General features: G+C 38.8%; 1 protein-coding gene and 1 long non-coding RNA gene across 3 annotated transcripts; one reads left to right on the top strand and one right to left on the bottom strand.

The window, feature by feature from the left end:
- Positions 1 to 26: 26 nt before the first annotated feature.
- Positions 27 to 11,087, top strand: napepld (N-acyl phosphatidylethanolamine phospholipase D). Of its 2 annotated transcripts, none has more exons than XM_051392229.1 (10): positions 27 to 300; positions 3,474 to 3,549; positions 4,477 to 4,590; positions 4,787 to 4,927; positions 5,921 to 6,145; positions 6,254 to 6,357; positions 6,510 to 6,675; positions 6,939 to 7,087; positions 7,422 to 7,536; positions 8,879 to 11,087. In XM_051392229.1, the coding sequence occupies exons 1-10, from the start codon at positions 158 to 160 to the stop codon at positions 9,008 to 9,010; spliced, it is 1,365 nt and encodes a 454-aa protein (XP_051248189.1). In that variant the 5' UTR covers positions 27 to 157; the 3' UTR covers positions 9,011 to 11,087. The 2 variants fall into 2 exon arrangements, with proteins under 2 accessions (XP_051248189.1, XP_051248190.1); XM_051392230.1 differs by lacking the exon at positions 27 to 300 and adding an exon at positions 1,345 to 1,672.
- On the bottom strand, positions 6,385 to 9,033 carry LOC127358807 (uncharacterized). The gene is made up of 2 exons (XR_007882546.1): positions 8,885 to 9,033; positions 6,385 to 7,529 (listed from the first exon to the last, which is right to left on the bottom strand). It is a non-coding gene; the product is annotated as an uncharacterized LOC127358807 (long non-coding RNA).
- Positions 11,088 to 12,521: the final 1,434 nt, after the last annotated feature.

The raw sequence follows: 12,521 nt of genomic DNA, 5'->3' as shown, positions 1-12,521 counted from the left end.
GAGTCCCTGAAAGCATCTGGCAGGAAGTTCAAACAACACTTGCTGCCCGGACACTGAACAACTTCCCTGAGCTGAACACATACTCAACTTTGTGTCCTCTGGCTGTTCTTTAGCAAAACTCCCAACCAAATATGGTCAGATACAAAGAGAAGTTAGAATGGACACAGTGTTGTACAGGTCTGTACGTTTGTTGGCCGCATGTAGCTGTAAGTTCAGTAAATACACTGGGCGACTTAATATAGTTTGTGTGCTCGGGTTAAAATCCCTCCAGGGGTGCCTCGTCAGGAGCAGGACTTCCAGGTAAGTCTACAATGTGTGTTTGTGTTAGTAGTATCAAAAATCCTCCAGACACAGAGTGATGATGGGAGCATGGTGGCATGTGTGTTTGTATTGGGTTTGAGCCGTTCATTTTCATTTTCATTTTCATTCTCTCAGTTATCTGTAAATGTATTCAAATGTTACTCCGTTATCTTATTTAAGAAGAAATGTGACCCAACAATGAGTTTTTCATCTTTAACACAATGGTGACATGCAAAAAAAAAAAAGGAGTTAGACACATGCAAACATAAAATGCCTTCAGCAGTGAGTGAGAGTGGGTGTGAATTATTATTTAATTTAAAAAAGTACACTAATTGAACATGGTTATGTCATGGTTTAATTCATTTGAGCCTCATTGTCAGCGCTATCCATTTCCAGGTGGATGAAACAAAGACTCAGACTGTAACACAGTCCTTACCTTTAAATGTTTAATATATAGAATATGATACACATTTAATTTCCTTTGCATTCAGCTATTTGGACTAGATGTGTCAAAATTATATTAATGAATAAACATAATATATGATCATACATAATGAGCTAATTAAGTGAGTAAAAAAATATATTGATAACAAATTAACAAATAATAAAAACAAATTATTAAATAAAAAGCAATACAAAATATATTAAAGAAAATAAATCAATGACTCACCTACTTTTCTTATCTTACTCGTTTACCTTATTATTATTATTATTATTATTATTATTATTATTAGGAGTTGTATTATTATTATTATTATTATTATTATTATTATTATTGGAAATGTTCATGACCACATGATGAAGTATAAGAGAATATAACCACAATAGTTAACTTACCTGGACTAGTAAGCAATACGTTTAAAAACAACAACAACAAAAAACAAGAAGACAAATTTAGAAATATTTTCCAAGTAAGACTCTTATTATTGTACTAAACACTAATCCTCTCCCGTTAGTTTCTATCCCAATGTGTCTTTTAGTTCATTGATTTGATTTTTGCCCGCAGTCTTTAGCGAGAGCCTCTCGGGCGGTCGTGTCACGTGATCAGAGGATTTTGCACCGACGTCACAGAAACCGAGCTGGTGCCGACTAATGATCCTCACCGTCCTGCTGCATTTCAAACTCCTGTCGCTGAAAAACACATCTTTCCAGCAGCATTTTACTGTTTCCTTTAAGTTTCCACTCGCTGCTGCCTCAAAAAGACACGCTATAGTGATGCAAACTGTAATTGGGACTGCTCAGGGAAGCGTATAGCTTTTAATAATGTTACCCAGTTCGCATTAACGCAGTATATGGCGAACGCAAATGCAACAAATATGTCTCCTCGCTAAAGAAAACAACCGGTGGTATTTTGTTGCGTTCAAGTTTTCAGGTAAGTTGTCTAAAAATAGTAACAACTGGCATGTTTTGTTGTCCGTAACGACGCTTGTGGGGCTCGACAGTGAATGTACGGTGGCCTTATGGCACCCTGTGGCATTTTAATCTGTGTTATGCTATTACTCTTATATCCCCCAAGGGACACCTTTTGGCTGGGCTAGTTCTCCTGTTAAAATACACTATTGCTTAATATCACTCTATTTCTTAAGTGTAAAGAAACTAAGTTAATACTATAGGCTGTGTTTGTCAGGGATGTTGCTGCTGTCTTTCCTGTCTGTGTCAATGCCTGTTCACACATTTTAAACAGGAAATAGTTGAAGAAGTCTTTAAGATATTAAGTTAATCACATGGTTTAGCAGTCAGTATCCCAGGGATTCAACTAATTCATGTTTAGACTTGCGTGTGATATTGTCACGATAAGAGCAATAGTATGAATGTGTTTGCTCACCCTTAACTGTTTTCATGTGGGAAATGTGGCCAAGATAAATGTGATTATCAGCCACTGACTAGAGATTAGTGTACGACTTGTGTTTTCTTTCAAATAAATTGGAGAATACCCTGTGATAACTTAACAGAAAGATTTAATTTAACTTGACTAGAGAGAGAAAACTCTTGACTTCAGGTTGTGTTTGTTGCTAAAATGTCCACATCAGCCACGCTGGCTGGCTACATGGATCTTTGTTTGGTTGTCATCCACAGAGCTCCATTGTTGTCCCACTGTCTGTGTGTAGTGTGCAGTTAAAGTCCATTCATGAGGCCAAGCGCATCATCAGCACGCCATAGCTGTAATGTATGGAGTTCCCCCGAAGAGAGCAAGTAAACTCTGGGGGCTTTCATTGCATTGCTGTATCTGTGTGTATACCTGGCACAGTCAGAAATGTATCCCATCATAACAGGATCCATCAGTTAGCCTCTTATCAATATCATGCCACGAAGGGGCCGCGTTCAATCGATGAGAGATTGCAATGGAGGCCATACTTAAGTGCGTTTTCTCATGAAGTATAAGTGCATGAAGGAATCACTCATGAGTGGATAGTAGTTAGTAAGGGTGTGTGCTGCTCTGTGTTTGCTGTGGATAATAGCAGGATAAGGAAGGGCTATGATTAGTTTTGCTGGTTTTTGAAATGTGCAAAGGTGCCAACATCAATTTATGTGCCCTAGTAAATGTTGGCATCTCTTCTACACAGCGTTAAGTTTGTAGGTAAGATTACAGTCTGGCCTTATCACTTTGTATTAATAGTTAACATAGCCTCTTTTTTTTCTGTGTCATTCATGCGTCGCCACGCCAGTTACTTCCCAATCGGTATTACACAAGAGTAAAAACTGTTTTACTCTTATCTTTCACACTCACCAGGCAACTCATGTCACCATCTTTCCTGCGAACAAGACTTTGAGAGATAAAATCAATGCTAAAACACACATTAGTACGGTTGTTGGGTAGGTTTGGTTTAGACCTTGAATTTGGTGCACTAAAATGTCATCCCAGTAGTGTCATTTGAATACAGTGAAGTTGATCTTGCTGTATGCCTGATTACCGTCTTTCTGTCTCATATGCAAACTATTATGGTTTAACTGTCATCTGTTTAATGTGCTCTGCTATCATTACAGTCAGTGAAAGGACAGATTGTTAATGTACAATGGTGTCCCCATCCTAAGCAGTGTCTGGTGCACCTTTTTTAAGCAAAAGGCATGTAACCCCTGGCTGCTTCAGAAGAGCAGTTTGAGGGCCAAACTACTGACTGTGAAGCACTTAATAACAATGTTGTAAAAGCTGTGTGTGTGTGTGTGTGTGCTAGGTGTGGTGCTGAGCCCATGGAGAAGCCATCATCTTCAGGCAGAGCAGCACTGGAGGAGAGAAAAGGCCTTGTTGAGGTAAGCAGCCTACTCATAAACTCAAAACTAGACTGTGACAAAATGTAATATAATTAACATAACTTGATGTAATGTATGTTTTCACGTGTTGTTAGCTGCTCAAACTTGCTCGCAAATTTGCTATCCAGGGCTGGAAATAGAACTTTTATCCCAGGACGCATTTTGGCTTGTCGTGGCAGGAAGAGCACAGGTGAAACCAATAACATTAACGATGGCTCAGTGAGCCATTCCTGTGAACAAACATGCAGAAAAGCTGCTAATCTCGATGGAATGCGGCCGTTATCGGTTTTATTGATTACACCTGTGCCTTTCCTTCTATCACATGCCAAAATATCTGCTGTGAAAAACATCTAGTTACAGTCACTGCTGAGTTTCCTGTTTACATATCAAAGTCTGTTTTGATGATATCTCGGGAGTGCTACTGAGCTGTATAAAACCTTTTCTAGATCAGAGGGGAGCTGTGCAATATATTGCCTAAAGTAAGAAGACTACAAGTCTGGAAATTGAAAAAGAATTGGGGCTTTGGAGTTCGAAAGAAGTGAGCTTATCAGACCTCTGTAGCCTATCTCTCATCTCTGCTTGAGGCATGAAGATACATTACCGCTAGTTGCATGAAACACCCGAATCTCTGACAGAACTGTCAGGGGGAAAATGTCAATATTATGGAAGTGCGATGCTAAAACGGTGGAGGGCAGGATTGTTACACCCAACGCTACCAGAAGCCAACAAGGATTCCAAATTCATCTTTCACTTTCAGCACTCTACCAGCTAAAGTTAAAAGCTACAGCTACAATTTTGAGGGCACAAAATGATGTCTTAATGATGGTTGGCTATGTGGTTAATGCTTCTTGTTTCCCATCCTGTTTTAATTGCCTTGGAGATTGCTAATTGACTCCATTATATTTTGTGTGTGTGTGTGTACTCCAGGATGTTGAAGGGCTGAGAGGTGCTGAGGGTGGTGAGGTGGATCCTCAGACCCCGAGGAAGAGCAGCTCCTCTCGCTCCTCCCGCAAGAGCTTCCGTCTGGACTACCGGCTGGAGGTAAAACTTCACTTCCCATCATCCTCCTTTCCCCTAAACACACACCCCTGTATCTCACGCCTCCTCATTTCCATAGATTCCTTCCCTCAGCATGCAATATCTCTCCTGTTCTCTACTATTGTGTTCTGTGTATTGTGTTTTAAACTGACATTTTAAATTTAATGGCTAAAATGGAATTGTTTTCTTCAAATTGTAGGAGGAAGTGACAAAATCTTGTCGGGACAAACACGGCCGCTGGACCAACCCCTGGTCCACATGGCGGTTCCCTTCCTACACCACCCTGCTCAGGTTCCTGTTGTTGGATAAGAACCACAGCAACATACCAACTACCAAAGAGGTGGGTAATTATTAGATGGAAGTGTTTTGCCCACAGTTTCATAATGTCACAAGTTGGGCTTCACTAAATGATTAGTGTTATGGAGGAACTCCAGCCTAGACTCACCCACTTTTAAAAAGCTGTTACATAGTACATTTTATAGTCAAAAAGTGTTGAATGTCTGTATAAAAGTCCTATATCAAATTTATTCAAGCCAATGTATGGTTTCACTTACATTATCCTTATAGTGATCGATATTAGAATCCAAATACAGTATTTTTCACCTATGTCAGTAGGAACATTGCTCTTTGTTGACTCTCACAACCCGCACAGTATTTATATCTCCTAGTGGAAACCTTGCTGAGCTCGGTAAAAGCTAAATGGGCTTCAAAGGCTTCTTTCACACAGCAATAGAAAAATGTTTAACCCTGTAATTGCATAGATTGCACAGTGTTTTGTTGTTGTGTAAAACCTATAAGGATAGGATATAAATCAACAACTAGGGAGGTCATAGATCAAAAGTTTGATGGAAAGGTAGCTCACAACATATTTGTAATGTTTTGTGTTAGGATGAAGCATTGTAAACTGCATGTGTGTATAATGTATGTATAAATACTAGGCAGAGATTAAACTTCAAGTCACATAAAAGTTGTTCAACTAGCTTTTTCTCTGTAGTCAGTGCATTTCTTTAAACAAAAGCAGAATCTCATGTGAGCTATCTTTGTGATGTTGCCTTTGAAAATGAGGATAAATCCTGAAGCAGCAAGAAAAACATGTAAACTCCTTTAAACAGCACTGTAACAGAGCAGTAAACAGTGACTGTTATTAGGGTCAGAGGGGATTACAGTTCATTTTTGAAAAGTGTGATCAGACGAAGTCATAAGACTGAAACATTTTATTCCTCATAATCAGTGTGTGGTTGTTTTGTCCCTTTCTCTCTCCCTCTACCTCTCTCTGTGCTGCTTGTACTCATCATCCTCTTCCTCCTCCTGCTTGGGACCTCCCCTCCCATAGGCTCTGGACAGTGAGCTCCCAGTGATGGAACCGTACTTCATCCAGAACCCAGACCTCACCGACTCTGGTCCAGGTCTGAGAGTCACCTGGCTGGGTCACGCCACGGTTCTGGTTGAAATGGACGGGCTGAATATTCTGACAGACCCAATTTTCAGCCAGAGGGCCTCGCCATTTCAGTTCTTGGGGCCCAAACGGTACAGAGGGCCCCCCTGCACTGTCGAACAGGTTTAGTACTATTTATTTTTAATAAAGCAAAGACCTCCATGACAGCATTTAACCCAGTCCTTGTTTCTTTGGCTGGCTCAGTTAAATATTTCATCTACCTGCCAACAGCTGCCCAGGATCGACGCTGTCGTCATCAGTCATTCTCATTATGACCATCTGGATGCTGGATCTGTGGCCAGCCTTAATGAACGCTTTGGAGGGGAGCTACGCTGGTACGTGTGGTGGATCTGTAGTCAACATTGTTTTGAAATATCCTTTATTATATTTTTCAATTATAGTTCATGTTGTCAGCTTACCCTCAACCAAATTGTATTAATTAGTATGCCAGACATTTTTACATTAAGTCCAAATGTGTGTTTCACAGGTTCGTGCCCCTGGGTTTGATGGACTGGCTGATGAAGATGGGCTGTGAGAACGTGATGGAGCTGGATTGGTGGGAGGAGAACTGTGTCCCGGGTCATGATGACATCACATTTGTTTGCACACCCTCTCAGCACTGGAGCAAACGCACCGCACTGGACGATAACAAGGTGATAATTAATTACTTATTAGTAAATACTGATTAGATTTGACCTTTTTATGTATACTTTTTTTTAAATAGTATTTATTTGGTTTGATAGAATCTCCACAAAAAATACATAAGACATGTAAAAGTCAATGCCACCATATAAATCCAATAGCTGAGGCTTGAATGCTTGGGTCATTTTTCAGTAATCAAGAAGAAAAAAAGGCTGTTTAAAATTATTTTCTAGTTCAAAACATAACTCTTTATCTTGTACCCTTTTTCTCTCAGTCTTTATGGGGCAGCTGGTCTATTTTGGGTCCAGACCATCGATTCTTCTTCGCTGGTGATACCGGCTACTGCTCTTCCTTCCAGGAGATTGGACGACGCTTTGGACCGTTTGACCTCGCAGCAATCCCCATCGGAGCATACCTGCCCAGGTTCTGTACATTACATACACTACACTCCAGTTTTTGTCATAGTGGTGTTAATGCAATTATATGTTCTAGCTTTGAGGTCTTTGTCAATGATGGAGTTGTACTGAACTGCATAACATGGAGGGGTTTTTAATATTCTGCCCCTCATGTTTGTTGATGGGCAGGACAAACATTTGAAACATAACATTAATGAACAGAAGTTTCCAACAATGTCAACAAAATCTGATAATGAACTTAAAGGTAGAGTTTATGGCAGATGTTGGGTTGAACTGTAATAGAGTAGCCACAGAGTGTAAAACGCTGTCCTTTCTTCTGTGTGTGACCTTTGGTTTTCCAGGGATATGATGCAGGGGCAGCATGTAGATCCAGAAGAGGCTGTTCAGATTCACCAAGACCTCCAGGCCAAACAGTCTGTGGCCATTCACTGGGGAACCTTTGCTCTCGCCTATGAGGTAAGGGTATACAGTTATTTACATACTGACTGAGGCTTTTTATGTAGTTTAAAAGGAATAGTTAAACATTTTGGGAAATAAACTTGTTTTCCTTCCAGGTGTTAAATGAGAAGATACCACTCTCATATCTGTCCATTCAATATTTAGCTGGAGCGAGCTGATGATTAACTTTAGCACAAAGACTGAAAACGGGGGGAATCAGGTAGCCTGGCTGTCTCTAAAGGTATCACAATCTGCCTACCAGCATCTCTGAAGCTCTAATCGTTTAATCTGTGCAAAACTGCAATTGGTGGTTTTACGGGCTGTCAAATGCTGGACTATTTCTTGGTCGGGACCAGTCACACTTCCTGGAGTATTGTTACCATGAGGTTGCAAAGACTCTAGGAAGTGACCGGTCTCAGCCAAGAGACAGTCCAACGCTTAATCTTCTGTAAAACTACAAATTACTGTTTTTACTTGGATTTTGTACAGATTAAACAAATGAGATGTAACACTTAAATTAGTGAACTTGTGGTGGTGATGGGTAGATTTAGTTACCTTTGGACGGAGCCAAGCTAGCTGTTTCCAACAGTCCTGCAATAAACCCTACCTTAATTTATAAGTTGTTGATGAAACTGTTTTGATTAAACTTTATAATCATTTTGGAGGATGCAGTTTGTAGTGCTATTGACTTGGACTGCATTTTTCTGACAGGTGTTTCTAATATTTTTCCACCCCATTTCTATCAGTGAGGGTAAGATAAATAGCAGAAAAACCTCTCTGTATGAAGCGCCACAAACTGCAGCCTCAAACATGATCATAAAGTTGAATCAACACATCTCAAACAGTTTCAACCAGAACTGATTATAACCTTCATGAAGGGAGGATTTGAATTACTGTTGAATTAGACTACATCAGTTTTAGCTTAGTGTACAAGATAAACTGGAAACTGAGTATATGTTCGGGTGTTGTGAGAAGAATCATGAGATATTTCATTGCTCAGTATTATAAAATCACAGCTCAAAGAGTTTGTGTGTTACTGCTTTCAGAGAGCGAGAGAGAGAGAGAAAGCCAGAGTATTACAGAGGTAAAATGTGCTCTGACACTATTATGTTCTGGTAACGCAACATAACAAAAGGTGTCATTGTTTGTTAAGCTGCATGACTATTTCTGCAGCTAACACAGTTTAACCCAGCCTCTGGCTCGCTGCCCCGCTCGGAAAGTTAGAGACAACCTGACAAAAGCCTGTCGTAAACGCTCAAAACAATGCAGCACCGGGCTAAAATGAACCTGTCTGAAGCCTAAGTATGGTGATGCACACGGATAGTCTATAACACTTTTCTCTGGTCACTCCTTCATCCAGTACTACCTGGAGCCACCGGTCCGTCTCCGAGAGGCCCTGGAACAGAAAGGACTGAAGCCAGAAGCCTTCTTCACTCTGCATCACGGGGAGTCTCGCCTTCTAGTTTCACAAGGAGGAGACGTGTTTGACTGATTCCCTCTGGAGTGTTTTGTGGGCCGTTTGTCTGTAACAAAAGGACAGAACATTTTGTTTATCATATTTAGATGGACTTCAGTGATTTAAGTTTGAAATGCATATACGTATGCAGCTTATCCCAACTGAAATATTCAAATGTTCCGCAGTACTGTTTACATAATGAATGTCTGCCCTACCATTGTCAAGGTGGGGCAATACTACCTACAGGAGTTCCACTATAAAAAACTGGTTGATTAGATGTGTGTAATTCTTTCAGGCAAAACTCAGCTCATCTAATAGCTCATGAGAAACAAGGTATTCGATTTCCACACAGATGTTAAATGTTGTCAGTCAGTGTGGTAAGTGTAAAGGTCAAGTCACAAAGATTTGTATCAGTGTAACAAAAAACAAAAAGCAGTTAACAGAAAAACAAAAGTACCAGTTTTACATGGAGTACTGGAGACAACTAAATATTGTCTCTATTAAGTGATAACTAATTCATTTTGGTGCTTGTAATAATGTTGTATTATATAATAACTCAACAAAATGTAATACATGTTCACTTCATGATTTAATAACACCCACATTTTGTAATACATTACGTACTATGCTGCTTACAAAATGCAGGAGTTGCACTTTTTATGATGAAAAATGTATGTGGTGTATGTATTAGGTAATCAACCAATCATGTTTTCATCTGTACACGTTACATTTTTATCAATGAACCTAAATTAAACTTAGTAAATATTAAATTAGACTGTGACCCGTGGTTCCCCCTTGGCATTATAGTTGACTGATCAACTACTCTAATTACAACCAAATTCAAGGACTTTGTCAAATGCTAAAAAATAACTAATTCATGCTTTTATTTCTAGCTCGGTGTACTACTGCAGCAGTCTTTTGACAGGGTTCCCTGAAAAGACTTCAAAAAAAGGCTTCAGCCTATTCAAATAGAGTTCATTAAAAAAAAAAAAAAGAAGCAACTACCACATTTTGTAATAATTTATTATAATTTTGTGGGAAAAAATACATATCGGTTCAGGCTGTTTATTACTAAATGAAACCGATTGCTACAAAATCTGTTATTACATAATGAAGTGAAAATGTATCACATTTTGTCAAGTTGCTACATAATGTGTTCAAAAGCATTTGCAAAGTGTTTCTAGCTCGCTCCTCCAGTCTGGAACAACCACTGAAAAGAAATCTGCATGCTCGTGCCGTCGACTGGCACAAACCTTCTGGTCAAGAGGCCAAAATCTCTCCAGAATTGTTTTCAGACTTTCTGAAATTGTAGAGTAAAATGAGTGAAATGTAATCAGCATTAAACTCACATGGTGTTCTGGGTGCTGGTCCCATGTTACTATAGTAACCAGTGCTCCTGAATGGAGATATTAGTGCAGTTTGTGTGTGTGGGGTTGAACCACAGACCTTCAGTATGAAGCTTGACTGCAGACAGTGTGATGCAGCTTTCTATTGACACAGCTGGACTTCCTGTGAGCTGTAATATAGACGAGAAAACCAACTATTAGTTACTTAGAGTAGAGATTTTCAAAGATTGCTGCTAGCTAATGCCTCATTACAAAATTTGTTTTTTTCCTGAATGTACTCTGGCCAACCTGAAACTACAAGAGACACAGAAGTGCTAGGAGAAATCTTATTTTTGTTGTCTGATATTAATTCCCAACAACTGTACACAGATAAGAAACTGTAGCGGAAGAGCTGTGAGATGCAGGCAGAAGTTGAGCTGGGTTCAGCTTCATGCACTGCAAATGTTTTTGCTTTGTTCCTGCTTCAGAATTTTGTTTTTGATGCTCGGAAACCACAGCACAAGACTTTTCTCGGTGTGATCACTCACTCATTTTCATCTCTTAGAATTTAAGATGCATTTGCCTCGCTGAGCAACAGTAGAATCATTTTAGTACTCAGCTTTTCAAGTGAATTTTATTTTTAATGCCGAATGTAAGAACAGTTGACAACACAATGATGAGTTCATTTAGTAGCCTGGTTGTAACTACAAGGCCAAACAGTGCTAACTGTGGTTTACACTTGATCCATGTCATTGAATTACCCATTAAATATATAACTTACACTTCAAGTGTGTTTGTTTTTTGTTGTCAACAGCAATGTAGACTTCCAAACACAAGAAAATACCCCTTTATGTACCTACCTAATGGGGGGGGGGGGAGTTTAGGCAATCATAGAAGACTACTTAAATAAATATAGCAATACATCTAAGTACGTAGTATAAACACTGCAGGGTATTTATATTGGTGACATCTTTGACTGTTCTTCTAATAGAAAACCCTCTTTAGCGCCACTGTGATGAACACCAAATTTACTTTCAAGCAAGGACATTGAAGCCACTTCAGAGCTTCGATATTTCCAGCTTTGACCCCCCTTGGGGGTAGGAAAAATAAACCACTGGTAGAATAGTTAGGTTCAGCAGCATTAATGGGAATTTAACATTAAAAATTAAAAAATAAATATATTATGAATTAGTTTCTGAGTATTAAACAGTGGAGCCTGAAACCCACTAGTGGCAGTATGACACTGAAAGAATGATGAAAATGAAATAATGTTAAACCTACTTTAACAAAACATCTGATAACAAAAAATTAAAAGTCTTAAAGACATAGAAAAAAATCCTTAATTGTCTTTTAGGGAGGCATGTAGATACATTCTTAATTAAGCTACACTATAATCAAATGATGTGTCAAGTCCTGTGCATGCAACACTTTTCATATTTATGTGCATTAATTGAATATTATTACATTTCTACTGAAAGTAATGTTGGTATAATACGGAAGCGTATTGCATTCACTTGAACATTTATTTTTTAGTTTGTTTTTCCGAGTAATTTATTTTTTGGTTTGTTTTTCAGATTAATTTTTTTATGGTCGGTTTTTTCGGAGTAATTTTTTTCAGATTTTCTGAATAACTTTTTTTTCTCTCTTTTTCGGACTATTTTTTTTTGAGTTTAGAGAGCATTTGAAACAATAGACGCATTCATTCCTTTATTGAGAGCTCGATTTAACGGAAACAAACATAACCGGGAGATAGTCCTGTCTTTAAGTCATATAGATGGTATTATCATTAGTTTGTCGACTCTACGCAGCACCTGAGGACTTGATAGTTGAAGATGGGGCATGTATGCGCGGGCAGGAGTCAGCATGGGTCCATGGGAGTCCCTTGCAGGTTGGAGGTTCTCGCGGGAGTTCGAAGTATCTCGATAATTCAGAAAGAAAATTACTCCGTAAAACAGGAAAAGACTCAGAAAAACAGAAAAAGTTATTCAAAAAAACAAACCAAAAAATAAATTACTCAAAAAAAAAAAATGGATTTTTTTTCCCTCCAAGTGAATGCAATACGCGTCCGTAGTATAACGTGTTCATGTTTGTAGTTGAATAAGAAATTACGTTACGGCACATACACTCGTTACAAACACTTTTCCGTTTTTCAGTAAATTAAATAAAACAAACAAAAGCAGAGTATAAAGAGTATGAGTGAAGAGAATCGATCAAATGAACTC

This window comes from Dicentrarchus labrax, unplaced genomic scaffold (genome assembly GCF_905237075.1).
Source record: "Dicentrarchus labrax unplaced genomic scaffold, dlabrax2021, whole genome shotgun sequence".
NCBI lineage: Eukaryota > Metazoa > Chordata > Actinopteri > Moronidae > Dicentrarchus > Dicentrarchus labrax.
The sequence above is the reverse complement of the archived record's forward strand: the minus strand, read 5'-3'. Positions and strand labels throughout refer to the sequence as shown.